This window comes from Delphinus delphis, chromosome 5, assembly GCF_949987515.2.
Source record: "Delphinus delphis chromosome 5, mDelDel1.2, whole genome shotgun sequence".
NCBI classification, from domain to species: Eukaryota; Metazoa; Chordata; class Mammalia; order Artiodactyla; family Delphinidae; genus Delphinus; species Delphinus delphis.
Window position 1 is genome coordinate 30883317 of NC_082687.1, and position 21235 is coordinate 30904551.

Sequence of the window (21235 nt, forward strand, 5' to 3'; positions counted from 1 at the left end):
AAAAAGCCAAACCTTTATAAGGCAGACCCCCTATTTCCTTAGTTATGTTTCCTTCAAGAGTAGGTAATTAAAGAACTGGCCTGGATTCTAAACAGATGTCAATGTCATGAAAGGAAAAAAAGGGAAAGCAGGAGGAAGAGAGTGGGGAGAGAGAGAAAGAAAGGGAAAGGACAAAGAAAAAGAAAAAATGAGACCAAAGAGTCATGACAACTAAATGTGGTGTGTGATCTCTGACTGGATCCTGGGTTGGGAAGAAGTAAATAAAGGATAATACTAAGATGACCATGAACTGTGTCTTGGATAACAGTAGTGTAAACAGGTTAAGCTTTTTTGAGTGTGATAATTATACAGCCATCAATAAGAGCATGTTTTTGTTCCTAGGAGACAGATGCTGAAACATGTGGGGGTGAAGGGCCATGATGTCTGCAACTTACTCTCAAATGGCTAATCCAAAGGGAAAAAAAAAATCTAGGTGCAGGATGGACGTTCAATGTACTATTCTTTCAACTTTTCTATAAGTTTGAATTCTTTGGAAATAAAGTCTGGGGGAGGAAGAAAGGAGTAGATAATTCTCCTACCTAAGAGAATGGGGAGATGTTACAAGCCTTAAAGTCAGGAGGAGAGCCTAGAGGAGGCTGGAGTTATTTAAACTGATGCTAACTTGTAAACCATACATGTGTACTGGAAGCTCCCATTCAGCATTGCTGAAAATCAGTTGTAGAAAAGAAAATATTCTACTTACTATAATCTGTCTAAACTTTCCTATGCTGTCAACATGTTAAGTTCCTTGTGTAGATAATGAAGTATATAGTACAACACTCGTAGGACTATTAAGTATTTCATTTTACATGTGAAAAATCTGTTAACGGGGAATTCTGTACCATCTATAAGTAAGTATAGACAACATATATATAAACAAGAATATGAAGGGAAGACGTGTTCTTTTACCTGGTAGGAAAATAATTTTCTCCAGTTATATCTTTTCTAGCTGAAAAATACTTTTAGCGTCTCCCAAATTTGTATAGGTATCTTATTTTCTGTTAATGCTTCCATTCTGTTGTCTCACTATGTAAATACACAGGCAATTTCTCAATTTGTGCTTCTCTGAAATACATCTGTGATGAAGAACTTCATGTTAATTGTCATTCATGCTGTTGTAAGCTGTCCCATTTTAAGTGCTGAAACCTACTGGCCACTATAAAATAGAAGTACTATCTGTATTAATATTTTAATGGTGCAAAGTTAAGAATATGAGTACAATAATAACAAGTAACATTTACATGCCACTTGAGAGTTATGAAGTGCTTTCATATACAGTCACTTCTCTGCACAGAAGTAAAAACGGAAAAGAACAAGAAATACGTAAATAAGAGAGCTAGCTAGCTGTGATAAGTAAACAAAGGTTATGAGTGATGACAGGCATCTTAAATGTTTACAAACAGCTACAAAGGAAAAATTCCCTGTTGTGTTGTCAGAAATGAACAATTAGCAAATTCTGCAGAAGGGAATGAAGTCTGGTGCTTTATGCTAAGAATGGGAACCAGGCAAGTCTCGCTTCTATTTTTAACTGGGTTCCCGACCTCTTTGTGACCTTGCATAAGTCCAGAAGGCCCTCAATTTCTTCTCCTACCAACTGGGGTTGGAGCCCCAACCTTGCTCACTTGGGTGGCCTATGAGTTGGCAAGCACCACGGAAAATTCAAGATGCTGTTGACAATCACATATTACTGCCTGTCTGCATCTCCTAAGAAAGCTGCAGAGCATGACAAAGGCTCTTGATTGACTATGCTTCCTGCTTTTATACTTGAGAAAAGAGATTCATGCATCAAAATTTGGAATAGAGTACTTTTAAGGCTCCTGGGAACACTAACGTTTTCTGATTCCCACTTATTCTCCCTGCCCCAGCACCCAGGCCTTATTATAAGGATGCAACCAGTGGTGGAAGGCTGGGAAACATGAAGGCTCGCCAGCAAGAACCCTCTGCCATGAGTAACAAAACTCTCTTTAGAGGAGCCCAGCCTGACTACACTAACTATGCCAGAATCACCAAGCCTATGCTTGTCATATTTGGGATGCCAATGGCAAATGACTTCTTAACTTGGCCAAGGTTTTTAAAAGAGCTAAGGAGAAAAATTCCCCAAGATGCTGCAGTGTAGAGAATAGCCAACTTCTTCCCCCAAACTAAATATGAAGCTGAAAATACATCTGGAAATGGTCAAGTAGGAAAGGTCTATCCCAATGGCCTCAGAAGACAGGTGTATATACCTGTGGTGTGGAGAAAGAATTCCACAGAACCCACCCCAAAAGAGTATCTCACACCTACTCCCAGATGAAAGGCAGACACAGTAAAACTGGCTCGGGCTAATGAAGGCAGAACTGGGCATCCTCCATTCTCCTGACCCCATGTTTCCATGTGGCTGGATTCTGCTATTCCATATTCCTTTGTCCTCAAAGAGGAGTGACTTTTCTGACAAGTGACTTTGGGAAAAGGAATCGACCACAAGTGGTCGGCTCCTTATGGTCCAGCATTTTTATTACAGGCTCTAGTAGAAATCACCAGAACACAGCCCGTCTCAGCTCTTTCTGATCAGTATGCCCACCGAGATGGTATATTCTGGTTTACTCTGGCCATGTGATAAGTCTTCTGCAAGTGAAAGGCCTATGGTTTTGGGGGAGCTGAGTTCAACTGAGGCAGAAAGTACTAGAAGCCATTTGGATATATCATGTTACATTTTTCAATCAAGCTGTTATCAGTAATGAAGCTGGTAGGTTCATCTCCATTTGTCTTAATTCTATGCTGATTTCTCAATTGGTTCTGACTCAAGAGGGGAAGGGAGTATTATTTTTATTGATGCCCTAAAACCGCACAATATCTTCCTGGAAACTCTTTTTCTAGTACTCATTAAACCAATCCAGAAACCCCAACAGCATCACCAATGACTCCACAGAGCAGAAGAAACCTGAGAGCGCCAGCTGCCATGGCTGAGGATGCATGTCCTGTGGGTGCAGAGCTTTTACAGGTCTGCTGCAATTTTTTAAGCTCTGGAACTGTCCGTGGAAGAAAAATGAATGGTACCCAGCTGCATGATTTCAGGCTGCATTTTTATTATAGGCTTCTAGCGTAAATCACCAGAACAAAGCCAGTATGAGCTGCTTGAATGGCAGAGACAAAAACTATGTCACAGAACAGTGTTAGGTAATTTTTTAAACTACTATATATTTATATCAACAGAAGACCTCTAAGCTTTTGTACTCCTGGGCACCTTTGGTAATGTGTTTTTAGTTTATTTTCTACACATTCCCACCTCGTTTTTTAGCATTACAGACTTGTGGGTGCAGTGGTGTACCAAATTCATTTTAAACACTTAGGAGTTCTAAGTAGAGCGCTATCTTCTCTAACAAGGGCTTGGTGTTATTGTACTCAATGTCTCATCCAAGGGCATTTTCTGAGGGGAAAATAAACCTGCCTAGTGGGATGTGGAAACGGGAGAAAAGCCCTAAGCCCAATACTGAAGGTTTCTTGCTCAGGAATGAATCTCTGGGGAGATGAGTGTGCTGCCTGGAGACGTTCCTTTCCCAGAAAGGAGCATGTGGCCGCGTCAGAGAGTCACCTGGGGAGAAGGCCAGACAAGGTCCCTCAGGTTCCCTGAGGCTGGGGTGGAGGGGAAAACAGCCCCTTGGCTTCCTCGTGGGTTCCCTCCACCAAAATCCACTGTCCCTCTTAATTCTACTGTCTTACTTTTTGTTGTCCCTTGAGAGGAACAAGATGGCATCACCATTTCCAAACAGAGGTGAAGGGAACAATTCATTTAGGTTGAATTGCTTTTGGAAAGTGATAACCTTTAAAGGCAATGGGTGAGAGTGTGCATCCTTGCACAACCAGAGGGAATTTGGAAAGAGCTCAATCACTTGATCTGTGTCTGTGATAAGAGGACAGATAGGATGAGCTGGGAGGTGTACAGATCTCAGCTGGGAGGTGTACAGATGAGCTGGGAGGTGTACAGATCTCAGCCTCAGTTGCAATCAGAAGGGAAGGATATCTCGGTGGCAGAGGAAAGGAAGCCTGAGAGAAACACAAAGATGCCTTTCCTGTCCCATTCGGAGTCTAAGTCGCTCACCTTCACAGCCTGGGCTGCAGACCCAGCTACATGGTCACACCCTCTGTTCCCTCCTGTAAAGTTTCAATTGTAGTAAAGTCTCAGCCCAGACTTAGGTTAAAACAAAACAAAAAAGTCTGCCCTAAGAATTGATTGCCACAACCTGCTCTCAGGCGAACCTGGGGTTCTAATTTACTAACTCTGTGGTCAAGGAACCCCCAAGCTAAAAGATAAACATGAAAAATGGCCTGGCTTAGACCTGGGGTATCTGGCAAAAGCCAAAGTAAAAGCTCTTTGGAGAGATTCGCTCTTACCCCAGCCAGAAGATTCCCACTAATAAAGTCCTGTCAAACATGACTTCATAATCCAAAATACAAAATACAACAAGAAGATCATCTACCATTTGCCAGAATCAGCAGACACACCAAAAAGCAGAACAAGACAGCCCAAGAACTTCAGGTAACAGAATTTCTGAACACAGGCTATAAAATATTTAGATTTAAAGCTACCAAAGAAATGAAGAACTGAATACATGAAAAAGGAACAAGATATTTTCAAAAAGACAGGAGAGATTTAAAAGAGAAAAACAGAATTTCTGTAAATAAAAGATACTCTCAGTGAAAAAACAAAAAACAACTCAGTGGGTATGTTAAAGAGTAGAGCATATATAACAAAGAGAGAATTAGTGAACTGGAAGAAGATGTAGAGAAAATTTCCCAGAATGAAACAATGATAAAAGATTCTAAAAGAATATTTCATTATGGCTACTATTTGCATGGTAAAATGTATAGCTGGGAGCTGCCCAGAGTCAGGGCTGCTCTCTTAGCGGGGGGTCTGGAGAAATCCAGTGTCCAGGGCACTGAACTGGTAGCTTATTAGGTCAGATCTCCTTTCACCCATTCTTCTTTGGAAGCAGCACTCTTTTCCACTTTTCTCTCACCCCCAGATTTAGATCTCTCACCTACTGGACACTAATAAATAGCACATATGATCAGCGTCAATGCTGAACAGTCAATGCCTGTGTGTGTGTATAGTATGTGGACATACATCTATTAACATTACCACATATACACCAGTTGATGGTATCCATGTTTTGTAATATACACATACTTGCAAAATAATAGCACCTACATAAATCAGACTTCCAATAGTTATGGTAGAAAAGAGATTGGAGGCTGAGCGTTAAACTGAGGTCAGAAACATGAGTTCTAATCTGACTAGGACATGAAGTAACTGAGTGACAGCGGGCAAGTCACAACAGCAGTTCTCTCATCTAAGTTAAAAGTACTATATTGACTTCCAGGATCTCCTCCTACTCTATTCTCACACTGTTTACAATGTCGAGAAGCTAACTACCTTCATACCATTCATACCATTCGTATGGTACTTTATTTTGTAGGACAGGTCTCTACTCAGAGCCTGTCCTTACTTACATTAAGAAATGCAATCATCTGGCTTTCTGGGCTGGAGCAGACCAGAAGTAATAATTGAGAAGTGAAAAATGAGCAAGAAGTGGTTCCTAGAATCAAATATACTGACAGTAGCTTAACGAAGGAGTTGAGGGATAGATGACTGCAACAACAAAGACTGTAATATGAAACCTAAAAAGAATGGCTATCTTTAGCCATTTCCTGTAGGATCAGATCATTTTACACACCTCAGTAGACCCTGAAGGCACCATTATATTACAACAACATATTGCTGACAACCTTGAGCAATCAAGAAAAGGTTAGCTTATGTTCAACATACCCTATTTAAAAGGAGAAAAGTAGAAAATACATTTTAGAAAGATTCCTATAAAGAAATTAAAATATATCAAAAGGGTTTTAGATATCTGGAAAATTCTTTCATGTGGACTCATGTATGTGCTCATTAAGTATGTGCAATTATATAGAGAAATATTTATTATGGGTGTTATATATACATGTTCTGTGCAAGGTACTGTCAAGTGGCCCGAGTATGATCTATGAACTGCTTTTTAGAACCTTATAATCAAACACAGAAATCCCCATAAACAACATACATAAAGGATGGTCAGTCAACTGCGAAATATATATGGATACAATGTAGAAGCACTAGTATTAGATTTCACAGTGGGGAATACTGCATGTGGGAATGGCAGAAGGGTGGGGGAAGGGAGAATGGTCGTGAAGAGGGAGGCTTTCAAGAACCCACCGAACTCTGGAAAAAAGATCCAAGGCAGGAAGGAGTTAAATGCTTCCCCGAAGGGAGGGGAGGTCATGCTGCCTACTGGACATGAAGGTCCGTGATGGTCATGCGTCAGCCGAGTCCACGGGGGAAATCCAGTTAATGACGTCAGAGGACAAGTCTGGACCATCAGAGAGTTTAAGAGCTGAAAGGGAGCCTCTCCACGTTTGTGTGCGTGAGCTCGCAGACACACCTCTTCTGCAGAAGCAAGGGTCACGGGGCAGAACACTGCAACCCCTGGAACACCCCACTCTACAGAGAGATGAGGAAAAAGTGTAACAGTGGCTCAGATAACAGCAAGATTAGCGTCTGAGAACACAATGTAATTATAAGTTCTACAGGTTACATTAAAGCAAATCACTGAAATGGAAAAACATTTTAATAGAAAACTGTCCCATTTTGTCTTCTTAGTCAAATAACTAACCATCATTTAAGTGTGAATGGACAGAGAGGCAAATACAGATCTGATTATAAATGCATGCATTTAAACACTTTTCCCAAATGCTGTTTTCTTGAATTTCTATTTTGTTTAGAAGTCTTGAGTTTAAAAATGTTTATAATTACATTTAGAATTAAGGGTCAGAAGAGCGCTTCAGCCTAATGCTCTCTAGAACTATTAATTCTAAATCCATTAGGTCCTTCAAAACAAAAGTTATTACCAATATCTGCTATGTTCAGAGAGCTAGAATATTGCAGATTTACCCAGCATTAAATAAATCTGCTGTAAGAAATTTTAAAAATAAATTAATCTCGGGCTTCCCTGGTGGCGCAGTGGTTGAGAGTCCGCCTGCCGATGCAGGGGACATGGGTTCGTGCCCCAGTCCGGGAGGATCCCACATGCCGCGGAGCGGCTGGGCCCGTGAGCCATGGCTGCTGAGCCTGCGCGTCCGGAGCCTGTGCTCCGCAACAGGAGAGGTCACAGCAGTGAGAGGCCCGCGTACCGCAAAAAAAAAAAAAAAAAAAAAAAATTAATTAATTAATCTCAAAGTACTTTACATAAGCATTCACATTATCTTTTCTTAAAGGGGCAGGATCCCTTTCAGAGCGATTTGCATACACATTCAAGAAGAAATCTCCAACATAAAGCATGGTAACTGCATTGTTTGTTAGTTCCCAGAGGGCAGGCATCACTTTAGATTTATTCACATCAGATTTTCCTCCCTTTTCATTCCCCTTCTGCTTGCTAACAGTAGTAACACTCTTGTGAATAAAAGAAAAGTTTTGTAAAATGGGTAAACAGTATCTCAGTTCCACTTTTCATGCCATAGCTGCCAGGGCAAATCTCTAAAATATCTTTGACATGGAAAACTCCCAATGCTTTTTCAGACAGGCTGATCCTGAGAAAAGCGGAGAACATTCTTGCATACGCGTGGGGAAGAGAGCTTCTATCGCCCTTTCCCCAGTTCTAGGAGTAAGAGGCAGTCACAGTTACTAGGCAGTTCCGTGTTATGTACAGATAAACGCTTTCAAACAAGTAAAATAAGAGCAGAATTACTAGTTTCTTTAATATTTTTTTTGAAATGAAATCGAGGAGAGAGAGAGAGAGAGAGAGAGAGAGAGAGAGAGAGAGTGTGTGTGTGTGTGTGTGTGTGTGTGTGTGTGTGTGTGGTCTGCACAGGCATAAATTTCAAACAGACTTGATGCCTTGCTGAAATCTTGCCATTACTGGAAACATTTGTAAATTATGAACAAATAGACTTGTATATCTCAAGACGTTTTATCAAACAAATATATTTCCTTTCCTATTTTTCTTCCCATTTCGCATCTCACATACAAAATATTACAAGTAGAGAGTTGGAATGACATTGATAAATAGGAAATAATTGACTCGAAGCAAATAACCTAAAATTCTGTCTATAATTCTACAGACAAATAATGATTTAATAAATTAAGGGAGATTCTGTATCAGAGTAAGGGGTCTTATTAGGTCAAAGCAATGAGCGAAGCTGAATGCCTGCTAATAAAAATAAAGAATGTTGTCCTTGGTTTAGCTGTAATCCTGCCTACCAGCAGGAAAATAGGCTGAGTAACCTTTTCAGTCTGAAGATTTATGATGGGATTCCACATAATTCTAAAACTAAAGGTAAAATAAGAAGATAAAGTGCCTGTAGTCCTAAGAAACATTCAGAAGAAGGGTCACTAATCAGAATGGAGAGGGGAGGTTGTAACCACCGGTAAAGACAGCAGCCTGAGTGATACAGAGCTGGTGGTGCAGACATGCTGGGGTGGGGGGGACATGGGGGATGAGGACAAGTATTATGTCTTCACACACAGACATTTACATACACATATAAATGTATAAATACACACAGCCAAGCTCAAAAGAAAGGAAATCTCCTGGGGCCCACATCACCCAGGGGTGTAACTGCAGGAGACAGAACAGCAAAGGGGTTAAGAGCATGAACTTGGAAGCCAGACCACGGGGTTTGAATCTAGCTTGCCCACTTACTTTCTAACTGGGATAATGACAGGAGCTACATCATAAAGTTTATGAGGTTAAAATAACCACACGCACATAAAGAAAGCACTCAGTAAATGTTAGTTGACTCTACTACCATCAGCATTGTTAACCACACTGAAGAGACACCAGTTGTTGGCGATTTCAAGCACCTGTGGCACAGAAGTCAAGGCTGGCATTCCACTGGGGGCAGGGAGCCGGAAGCCACAAAATCCTGGTCCAGCCAGAAAATCTTGTGCCACTAACTGAGGAGCTGATGTGGAGGAAGCCACCCACCTAGAGTCCCTGGCCCTGCTCCTGGCGTGGGTGTGGGCTTGAAGGGCGGCACCATCCAAGCAGTGTGACAGCTGGGGGCCAATAAATGGACAGAGAAACTGTCTGTTCAGTAAAGCCCAACGGGCCCTAACACAGTCACCATGAATTCCTTCCAGAGGTGCCGCCACAGTCCAGGGGCGAGTCTTTACGTGGAGCTATCCCACTGAGTACTGAGCAGGATAAATAGAAACAAATCCATACCTGGACATATCCTGGCCAAAGCTATCAGAGAGGAAACACAGATTTCCTACAAAGGATACAGACTTCTCGTCGGCAGTAACAGACGTCTGAGGACAACGGAATCATGTCTTCCAAGTGCTGAGGGGACAGAACTGTCAGCTTGGGATTCTATATTGTCATTCAAGAGCCAGGGAGAAACAGAAGGGACTGGAGGCCAGAAAAGCTGAGAGAGTGGATCACCCAGACCCAGAACTCAAAACACACTAACAGAAGCAGGAAAGAGCACCCAGGAGGAGGAGAGTGAGATGCAAGAAACAGTGTTTGCTAGAGAAGGAAAAATCAGATGGGGGCCTCCTCAACCTTCCACAGCCCAACCCCAAAAGTTGCCTTTAGCTGTGGGTGGAGGGGCACCCCTTCCCTGAGGTTCCAGTGGGAGAGCTGTCTTTCTCCCTGTGCTCCAGGGACAGCTCCTGATTTCTCAGGAACCTGATTCTATCAATAATTTCCTCTACCCTATATGTCACTCCTTTAAACCTAACTTTTGATTGTTTAAGGTACGTATTGTTAGAGGCACGTATTTAGAAATAATTTACAACAAAAAGCAGCAGTTCCCGCCACCCTCCGCCGCTAGTCCTGAACCACCTTCAGATCTTTGAGCTGTCATGTCTGGTATTTACCTTCCTATTTTTAAACAATATGCTGTGCCAGTGGACCTTTGGAAAATCCATCACTTTCTGGCCAAGGCTATTGGCCATTTGCCACGTAACAATCCTTCCTTAATCTGGGGAAAAGACAGACTTGACAAACTGTCCCAAAGACCCAATGTTCTTGTTTTTGGAATATGGAGCCACCAGACTAGGCCCATGCCATTCCCAAGAGATAATGTATATCAGTTACAAGGTGAGATATTTTGCAATACTTTTATGTTTTATTCTGTCCCATAGAATTTACCCGTGCTTGTTACTTTATCACATTTCTATTCAAGAACAACATAAGCCGCCCCTAAGTGCAAGCCCATGATGACCTGAATGACATCAAAGTGGAAAAGTCAGGTTGGTAGGTAGGTAAGTCATTCCACCCATGGGGAAGCAGGGACTCCTGCCACATGCCTGAACTTGGCTATGAAGGATCTAGAATGTGGATGAGCCTTTCCTCCTAAGGGTAGGGTAAGGGTGGGAGTTACAGGTGGGGGAAGAGGTGGGATGCTGTCACTTTTCGAACTTTGGGAACAAAAAAGAGACAAATTTCACCAACAGATGGCTGAGAAACCAGCAGAGGTGATATCTGACTATTACTTAATATTATCTTTATATAAAAGCTTTTTTAAAAGTTTTGTTGAAAAACCTTTTGCCTAATAATTTGTCTCTTGGGAGCTCTAAATATTTCACTCATTATCTTATTTAAAAAAATAAAATGCTAAAAGAAATAATAACAGCCAATTAAAAAAACAAAACCAATCAATCAACTTAGGGCCTGAAAAGGAAAAAGAGGCTCCCCTTAATCTGTGGCCAAAAGTATTCCTAACGCATATTCCTACATTACTTTTTTCTTACTTTATCAATTTAGGACATGACTTCTGATTATGGTAGATAAGAATTTAGTTCTTTTACTTGCCAATATCCCAATTATATCACAGTTTTTTTTTACATGAGTGGTTGGTGTTTCTATTATTATGTAAATATGTCTCTCCGCTGAGCTGTAAAGTACACACCGATTACATGTCCTTTCTTGAACGTTTTGTTTCTTCCTGAAGGTCTTTCATTTTATAATTTGCTTTATTTTCTTACTGCCTATTCCTCATTATTCTCAAAGACTCTGGTTTCTCAGACTCACAGACACAGAGAACAGACTTGTGGTTGCCAAGGAGGGGTGTGGTGGGGGAGGGATGGACTGGGAGTTTGCGGTTAGCAGAGGCAAACTAATACACGTAGAATGGATAAACAAGGTCCTATGGGACAGCACAGGGAACTATATTCAATATCTTGCAACAAACCATAATGAAAAAGAATATGAAAAAGAATGCACATCTATGTATAACTGAGTCACTCTGCTGTACAGTAGAAACTAACACAACATTGTAAATCAACTATACTTCAATAAAATAAATAAAGACTCCAGTTTCTATGTAAAATCTCTTATTTGCACAAGCATTAGATACCTGCTCTTCCCTCCCCACCTCCCGTTTTTTCTCGAAACCTCTCCGTTCTGGAGCCATCTCCTCCTCTCCCACTGCTACACAGCCAGCAGTCTGAAGCCTCTCCATTTCAGCAGGTTCCCGTTTAATGGAAGGACAATGTTTTGAGAACCTGCCTGTCTGAAATACCATTATTCTACTGCTACACTTGATTTAGAGTGCTGGATACAGAATTCTAGCTTAGGATTTTTTTTTTCCTACGATTTTTTGGGTTTTTTTTTTGTTTTGCGTTACGCGGGCCTCTCACTGTTGTGGCCTCTCCCGTTGCCGGACGCACAGGCTCAGCAGCCGTGGCTCACTGGCCCAGCCGCTCCGCGGCATGCGGGATCCTCCCGGACCGGGGCACGAACCCATGTCCCCTGCGTCGGCAGGCGGACTCTCAACCACTGCGCCACCAGGGAAGCCCTTTCCTACGATTTTTAAAGGCACTATTCCATTATCTTCTAGCTTTAAGTGCTGCTTTGAGAAGTCTGATGCCTTTCTGATTCCCAGTCCTTTGCGTGTGACTTTCCTTCTCTGTAATTCTAGTATCTTATCTTTATCCCTGGTGTTCCAATTCTACACTTCATGATGACAGCTCTGCATGGGAGGCTATTTTTATTCCTTGCACTGGGTCACTGGCAGGCCATTCTGACTTGAAGACGCATGTCCTTCAGTTCTGGGAAATTAATCTGTGTCATTCGTTTGATAGTCTCCTCTTGTCTACTTCCTATCTTCTCTCTTCTGGAACTCCTATTTATCAGAGGATGGACATCCTGGATTGATTCTCTAATTTTCTTATTTTTTCCCCGATTGTCCGATTGCGTGTGTGTTACACTTTCTGGAAGATTTTCTTGATTTTATCTTCTGACTCTTCTGGATTTTTTTTCCACCCTAATTTTAATTTCTAAGAGCTTTTGTTCTGATTGTTTATTTTTTTTTAAAACGATTTATTTATCATTTATTTATTTATTTATTTTATTTCTGTCTGCGTCGGGTCAGGTCTTAAGTTGTGGCACATGGGATCTTTGTTTTTTTTTTTAATTTGTGAAACAAGTTTAGCAAAAATATATGGAGAATAAAAGCCAGAAACTGGTAAAGAAAAGCCAACTGAAAAAATATACAAACTCTTCCCCCAAGTGATGAGACCCTCTGGGGAGGCCCCACACGAGCCTGTGCTTTAAAGGCCGATGTGGCAGCAGTGCTTGGTTCAAGTCCACGGAGAGAAAAACTACAGGGGAAATCTCACAACAACACTACACTATTCACTGTTCTGGGGCTGGCTTCTCTCCAGGATGAAAAAGAATTTTGAGGAAAACCTTCATATTAGTACAAAAAAAAATCATATAGTTTCATAAGAGCAAAATAATCAAAGTCATGGTTCCCAAGGCATTCAGGGTCTGAGTCCTTGCCCAGGCCCCACCCTGGTCTCCTCTCGTGAGTGATGGCAACCAGAAAGTAGGCCGGGTAATGCCGTCAAGATTAAAAGAGGTAAGAGTGATCCTCAGAAAAAATACTACTCTATACATCTCAGGTGAGATAAAAACATTTCATATGCCAATTACTTTTCAATCATAACTTTAACCTAGAAAAATAGAGCGGGAGGGCACCCTGACGTTCTGAGATTCAAGTGTAGCTGTAATGATGTGTAGTCAGGCTCGTCTTTGTTGAGGCAAGTGGGATCTTTTGTTGCGGCGCGCAGGCTCTTCATTGTGGCGTGTGGGTTTTCTCTTCTCTAGTTGTGGTGTGCAGGCTCCAGGGCACGTAGGTGCTGTAGTTTGTGGCATGTGGGCTCTAGTTGAGGCTCATGAGCTCAGTAGTTGAGGCATGTGCACTTAGTTTCCCCGCGGCATGTGGGATCTTAGTTCCCTGACCAGGGATCAAACCCGCGTCCCTGCACTGCAAGGCAGTCTTTACCACTGGACCACCAGGGAAGTCCCTGATTGTTTATTTTTATTTTTATTTATCTATTTTTTTTGCAGTACGCGGGCCTCTCACTGTTGTGGCCTCTCCTGTTGCGGAGCACAGGCTCCGGACGTGCAGGCTCAGTGGCCATGGCTCACGGGCCCAGCCACTCCGCGGGATGTGGGATCTTCCCGGACCGGGGCACGAACCCATGTCCCCTGCATCGGCAGGCGGACTCTCAACCACTGCGCCACCAGGGAAGCCCTGATTGTTTATTTTTAAATGGTGGTATCCTGTTCTTGTTTCAAGGATGCAGCTACCTTCTCTTATCTTTCTAAGGATATTTATAAAAGCTTTTAATTTTTAAAGAATTCTACACTGTGCATTATCTGTTGCCTCTTATTTTTTTGTTTTCTTTTTATTTTAGGCTCCGTCCGCTCCGTCCACTACATTGGAGAATTTCTTCAAATGTCTGGTGATATTTGGCTGTCAATTTATATACATACACACACACACACACACACATATATAAACACACACATACATACACACAAACATATATGTATTTTTAAAATTTACCTCTTGAAATGATCTTTTTTTTTTTTTTAAGAAATTTATTTATTTATTTTTGGCTGCACTGGGCCTTCATTGCTGCACGCCGGCCTTCTCTAGTTGCAGCGAGCATGAGCTACTCTTCATTGTGGTGTGTGGGCTTCTCATTGTGGTGGCTTCTCTTGTTGCGGAGCATGGGCTCTATGTGCATGGGCTTCAGTATCTGTGGCTCACGGGCTCTAGAACGCAGGCTCAGTAGTTGTGGCGCACAGGCTTAGTTGCTTATCTGGGATCAAACCCGTGTCCCCTGCATTGGCAGGTGGATTCTCAACCACTGCGCCACCAGGGAACTCCCAGTCTATTTATATTTTAAAGTAAGGTACTAAAATGCTGATTAAGCATTCTATGTAAATATCCAGGGCTTGCTGATTGGTGGCCTTCATTCTAGGACAATCAATGAGGTGGCCAGGTAGCCTTTTAAATTGAGATCCCCCTAAATGTCAAGTTCTGTCAGGTTCCTATGGGTTCCTGCTTGCGGGAGGTGGGAAAGAGAAGAGATGGCCATACCAGTTCACTTGAGCTCCTCAAACGGGGCAGGGAAAGGATCAGGCAGGCCCTGGGGTTCAGAGTACAGATGCTGTCTGACACCAGTGCCTCTTGCTCTGCCTGGGGTCTCTAGGGGGAGTGTGTCACAAGCTGAATTTCTCCCCAAACTATAGATTCCTATGAAGGTAGGGCAGCTACCAAGGGGCAGGAGAGGACCTCGGGTCTAACTGCTCTGTATCCAGACTCCGAATTAATCCCTTTGTCTTCACCTCCCTCTGGCCCTCCACAATACCTGTTGATCTCACATCCGGACCCTTTCCGGGGTTGCATAGGGCACACCATCTCATTTCTGACTAGTGTCTCTTTCTGAAGGCTTTCTGTCCCTTTCCTGGGTTACACTTAACTTCAAGTCAGGCCCTCCTCCATCTACCGTCTCATGCACGTTGGTCTACTCTCCCATTCTCTCATAGGTTTATAACTTTGAATTCTTTCACTGTCATTTCAGTGGGGTTTCCTTGGGGTAGGAGGAGAAGGACAGATTAACATGTATATGTTCAATTCGCCACATTAATCAAAAGCCTCTTTACCTGCTCCCTCATTGGCTCCTTCTCATCAGCATTAAAATTATTTTAAATCTTATTTTTATTTTATTATTATTATTTTTTTTGCAGTACGCAGGCCTCTCACTGTTGTGGCCTCTCCTGTTGCGGAGCACAGGCTCCGGACGCACAGGCTCAGCAGCCATGGCCCACGGGCCCAGCCGCTCTGCGGCATGTGGGATTCTCCCGGACCAGGGCATGAACCCGTGTTCCCTACATCAGCAGGCGGACTCTCAACCACAGCGCCACCAGGGAAGCCCTTAACATATTTTTAAGTGGATGATACCTTACTGTTGACTATAACTCATCAGCATTGAAACAATCTCAAGTTTCTCCAACATTAAGGAAAATTAGGCTTTTTTTTTTTTAAACCGACTCTCTTTATTTACTTATTTTTTGGCCACGCCCTGCAGCATGTGGGAATCTTAGTTCCCTCACCAGGGATTGAACCCAGGCCTTTGGCAGTGAGAGCACGGAGTCCTAATCACTGGACTGTCAGGGAATTCTCTACTGCATTCTCTTTTCCTTCCAAGCCAAACTTCTTGAAATAGTTGCCCACACTCTCTCATCTCTACCTCAACATCCCCAAGTTCTTCGACCTTCTGCCACCTCCCTTCTAACCCCATCACGGAAACGCTTCCTGTAAATATCCCCCTTAACAGATCCAATGACCACTGCCTGGTCCTCACCTTACTTGAATCTCAGTAATACTGTGTACTCACCCCTCAAAATATGCCGTCCCTTCGAGTCTCTGACCTGGTACTCTCCTTACATCTTCTTACCTCTTTGCAATGGGATGCACACTCCTTAGCAGGGCTTGTATGGTACAGACTATGCTTTCCACGCCGGTCTCACCTCTTGCCACACCATATTCCAGTTCTGTGCTACAACGCGCGGAACTTCTTTCAGTTCCTAGAGCAAGCCATGCCCTGTTTTTCTTCTGGTCTTTGTGCATCCTATTCACTTTTATTTGGCCAAATTTTGCAAATTCCCTATATCTGTGTTGAACGCCCCTCCTAGAGCACACTGTATTTCCACTACCAGCATGTTCATTGAAAAGTACTGCAATTGCCCACTTAATTGTCCAAGCTCCGTGAAGACAAGACCCACAGCGATCTTTTACCTTCTTCAAACCTGTATCATTAGAACTTCTACGATGGCTAGTGCATGGGAGGCATCCAATAAATGTCAGTTGAGCGAATGAATAAAGACACGATCAAGAGGGGGAGAATCAAATACTTACAGAAAGACAGCAGAGCAAATGAATCTGGTCTACAGAAAAAGACTTGACACTATAACCTAAGTTCTTTTGGTTGCCTATTTCTATCTTCTTAACAGTGTATCTAACAAATGGTCACCATTTTTTCCGTAAAAATAAACAAATACGTAGTCAGAATATCAGAGCATCAATACACCATCTCCACAGGCTTAGAGAAGGCCAACTGTCTAAATGTTTCAGTATATTTAAAATCTCTATCTAGTTACATCACTGGGTTTTGAAGGGCTGTGGGAATGACAACGTTTTATTCTGGTAGTTATGGTATAATTTAGGTCACACACTAACATAGGTCTTTTAAAGACAGAAACATTTCTGAAAAAGAGGCAGATTAGCTCTGTTGCGAGAATAACCCATTAGGCTGCTCAAACAATGAGTGTGGTAGGCTCCGAAGAGGAGGAACAAAACCCAGCTCGAGCAAAACTGGATTTCTAGCTTTTGATTGTCATTTAGTGAATGTAAGCCAAGCTCTCAATGCGCCAATGTCCCAAACGACTTCACCGTCATGTTGATATGCCTATCACTGGGCAAGTATCTTCTTTGGGGGCATAACAAGATGTCTTCAAAGCATGTTGACATTTAGTTATTTTGAATTGTCTCTAATATTTGACCACAGTTAGCCACAAGTAAAGAGCCTATCTATAGAAAACATGTCTATCTGCAAATAGATGTTTTCAATGTGAACTATAATAAATACCTTGCTAGATACTATATGCCCAGCTGGAGAAACCTAGAAAGAACTCAGCAGTTGTGTCTAGTCTCTTGATAATGAACCAACCACCATGTGGAAAATGAATGTTTTGAGCTCAGAAGGAAGAAAGAAGAGGTGTTGTGATGAATTGCTTTCCATTCACTTGTCTAAATAGATATTACTTTATTTCTACTATAGCTGAGTCTCTGCCCCAAAAAGAATTCATACATTTATAACTGGAAAATTGTCTCTTCTCAAATAAAAACAATCTCTCCATCAATAGATACTCTAGGGCAGAGGGAGGGAGGAGGGAAGGGACAGACACTCCTATACTTGTCTTCTCCCAGAAAGACCCAACAGCAAGTCGAAGGTGACCCTAGGCATGGTTTACAGGAATAGGAGTCCTCCATGACAAAAAGCACAAGTAAGGAAAAAGTTCCAAGACAGAGACACTGCCCTAGTATAACCAAAACGTTGGGTGCAGCAGGTACTTTGGAGGCACTGCCCATGACCTTCCATGGCAGTGACTCTGGGAAAAGAAAACCTCTGCCTCTGCACACCCGCCAGTGTGCAGTTCAACCAGTTTTCACTTGTATTTAAATGTTAGAAAGTGTGGAACTCACCCAGGAAACCTCTCCCTGCCCGCATCACCACCACTTACACATTCCCTGCAAGGAGGGCAGGAAACCCCACACCCAGTTGATACTATGTGTCCGGACAGACTATGAGCCATGTATTAGCCCAAATATTCACATTGTTCCTTCCATCCTTTCCTTCAAAACTTCATCCACCTATGTGAAAATATATGCGAAAAATCTTGCTGATGAGTTAGTACACTAGACCCAGTCATTGCCAGTTTCAGTGCGAATGAATAGATAAATGAGTACTTCACTCAAAGCATACTGTGGTTGACTTTTTTCTCCATTACTGACCAGTTCTTAATTTTCTAAAACCACAATCATTATTGACCTTATACCATAATATCACGTGACATATACTGCTTCCTTTGACGAGACTCCCCCGCCTCTCCCTCCTCCATGCATCTGCCTGACTCCCGCCTGCCTTCTCAGCTAGCTCAGAAGATTGTTGCTCTTCCAACAACCCCTCCTTAGCCAACCCTATCTCTTCCCCAATTTCTCACAACAGTCCTTCTCTTACTGAATTCAGTAAGTCCCTGAGTGGGGTTCCAAAACCATACTCTGCATATGACCTCCACAGGAGCAGTGACACAGTACTCTGTGCAGAAGACACATCTCCCCAGCTAGTCTCTGAACTCCTCAAAGGCACGGTTTGTCGCTCATCTTTCTGTTTCAGTTCATAGCACAGACCGGACAGCCTGATACTGAGTAAACAATCTAAACTGTGTGTGAGATGAATACACGAACAAACGGATGACGTTTAGACTTAGAAACAGAATTACAGAGATGAGTCTTTGGAAAACATTTAGTCCAACCCACTTCATACAAAGCTCCCTAAACAAGTATTTCCTAAGAGTTATGTTCGATAAAACATGAACATTGTATAATGAAAACAGAATACAATAAAAACCTTACCGGCAAAGTTCCAGGCAGAGATGCATCAAAAAAAGATACCAAAGAATTGGGAGGTGCTGCAAAGTCGACTTGAGATCCAGAGAAGAGTTTGGAGTTGGAGGCAATCTGGGCATGAATCTCCAAACCTACCACAGCTGCCCATTCACGTTCACTAAATAGGAAGACAAAATGGTTAAGAAGTTCTTAGATCCGTCACCATGCATGAATTTCTAAGAGCTGAAACCACAAATGTTAATTTTCTATTTGTGTTTTTAACTTATTAAAATTTTATATCCTACTTTAAAAAAGGTGTCATACTGTACTGGTGACTAAATCAAAAGCAATGCAAAATGAACACCTACAAGGCCGGCAAAGCAAAATTCATTTACAACATGGCATAAGGAGAGTTCATTGTGCAAACAAGAAGGTAACAGAAAAGAACAATTTGGCATCTGAAAACAATTTAGAAATGGGTATCAGGTGGTGACTGCTTGGCTGACTAATGAAAGAAGCATTTTCTAAATTAACTGTGCTTTGTCAATTAGTCGGTCAGCAAATGAAGAAAGCTGATCTTGTGAACGTTTTTAGAATTAACATAAACATCAGGATTTTACTAGAGAAATAATGGTAAATAGTTGCACATCTCATTATGAAAAAGGAAGGGAAATTCTCAGTCATGTTTGGAATTCATTTTCTAACAATGGTTTGCAAGTAAAGTAACCAGAGTGACAGATATAACAGATCACCACTAAATGACACCCTTCCTGGGAATTTTGTGCAAAGGGAAACATTAAACCATTGCAAGTGGCTTTTTTTTTTTTTTTCTGGTTCCCCAGATCACTTTAAATTCCAAAGATCTAGTGTCAGGTTCCTTTGCTTGTTTTATACTTGACTGCTACCAAACCTAAGAAGCTGCAATAATGCAACCTAAATGCTACAATAATCTCTTATCTGGCCACTCCTACTCTATTGGGTCTGTATGAACATTCCATACAGAGGTCTCTCCAGGTTCTTATAAGTGTGCTTATTCCATGGGTTATTATTAAACCCATGTATCCTGGGCAAACTAAAGATCACCTGGTGTTCACCTACTCTCTCCATAGTCTGCCTCTTCCTATCCTGCTCTTCCCCCAAGCAATTTTCTGTATTATCGAATTTTTTGTTTACATGTATTTTGTTTGCATGTATTTGGTTTTGTTTCAGTCATTTCAACACATGAAGTTCTACATCTGTAGTACTGATGAATTCCTTCTTTTTAAAGTTGGGAAGCACAACCTGTAATTGAGAGGAATTAAACGAAGAACTTATCAGAAATTTGCATTCACTAAAACCTTATTCAATGTATTTTTGCAGTTTCATTACATGAGAGAAAAAAATACTTTACATTCACAGTGAGACAACCTAATTTATGAAAGGAACAGAAACAGTGTTTCTGGACATTTTCCCTCTGTTCCTCCAACAGAAAAGCAAAACTAATGGCAACCTAACTATCTCAAAAGAAAAACTGAATATTAGACACATGCCTTATGTTTCTGTACTTAAAAATAAACTATTTAGGTCTCATATAGTGATATATAAACAGCTGTTCAGTGGATATTAAGCAAAATAAACAACACTTTCTACATAACCAGAGGGAAGATCTCTTGTCATTGGCTGCATTCTCCTAGGTCTAGACACACATGTTCAAAATGAAACGCCTCCACAGATAGGTGGTGTTTTCTGACTAATAATTTACAACACTGCTGACTCGCAATAGCTCTAAATAAATGTCAGGTAAATAAGATTCATCTTCTACTGTCACCGACCCCGCTACTGGTGCTATTAGTTAAGGTAACTGAATCCACTCTTCTGTCCGTGCAGCTTTCGAGTCAGGAAAACACGTGCTATTTTACACTCGCAAATATGCCTGTCTACCTGAAGACAGCGGTTTACGTGTGGGGACGGGGCTGATAGAGGGCCAGTTTCGTGCTTTCATTTAGGTTTCAGAGCTGCAATTTATAGCCCAGCACCTCCCGCCCACCAAAACGTCTAGATTGAAGGCTGGGCTGTAGTGGCCATTCTCTCTCCAGTCCCGCAATTCCACCTCACGCTTAAGCGGGGAGTAATGGTACGAAATAATATACCCTTTCCTCGGTTTCTGGGCCGTGATGAGGGGCTGCTGAGCCACTGAGCTCTGTCCCCTCTTCCCGCTGGACGTGGACCCAGTTGGAACCCCTCTTCCGTGGCGAGAAACGCCGCCAATCCCGGCGAAAACCCAACGCCTTCCAGGACAGCACCAGCGCAGGACGGGCGTCGCCATTGCCTCTCCAGAGTCCTGGTCAGGTGATACAACATCCCTCTGCCGCAAGGCTCTCTGGGAAGCGTAGTTCTGGAAAGGGATAAACTGGGCTAGGCTCGGACCGGAAGACTACTGTTCCCAGGAGGCACTGCGACTCGAAGACTTCCGGAACCGGGAGGGGAGGGGAGAGGAGGGAATGAGAAATAGGGGAGAGGGTGGGAGGGATTCTGTGTCGGAAGGTGTGACTTCTCCTAGCGGGGAGCTGGAGAGCTTTGTAGGCGTGAGCACGTGTGTGAGTTTGAGAGAGAGCAGGTGGTGCCAGAGATCCAAAGCGGAGAAACCTGGCCAGGATTTTATAGCCCAGTTAACCTTTCGAGCTGAAGTAAACGACCTTGACATCTCCGCGAAGGCTTCGTGAACCCCAAA

The 21235-nt window shown here is 42.4% G+C and overlaps 1 protein-coding gene across 9 annotated transcripts in view; it reads right to left on the reverse strand.

The window, feature by feature from the left end:
• Window positions 1–20830, reverse strand: part of GATB (glutamyl-tRNA amidotransferase subunit B) — a 91904-nt gene extending 71074 nt beyond the window's left edge. For all 9 annotated transcript variants that reach the window (XR_011246468.1, XR_011246470.1, XR_011246469.1 and 6 more), the window contains exons 1-2: window positions 20655–20830; window positions 18553–18703 (exon numbers count right to left, since the gene is read on the reverse strand). Coding sequence is in view for 1 of the 9 variants with exons in the window: in XM_069540683.1 (XP_069396784.1) it covers window positions 18553–18703; window positions 20655–20830 (327 nt within the window). In the remaining 8 variants the exon portion in view is untranslated. The remainder of the gene's footprint in view (window positions 1–18552; window positions 18704–20654) is intronic.
• Window positions 20831–21235: the final 405 nt, after the last annotated feature.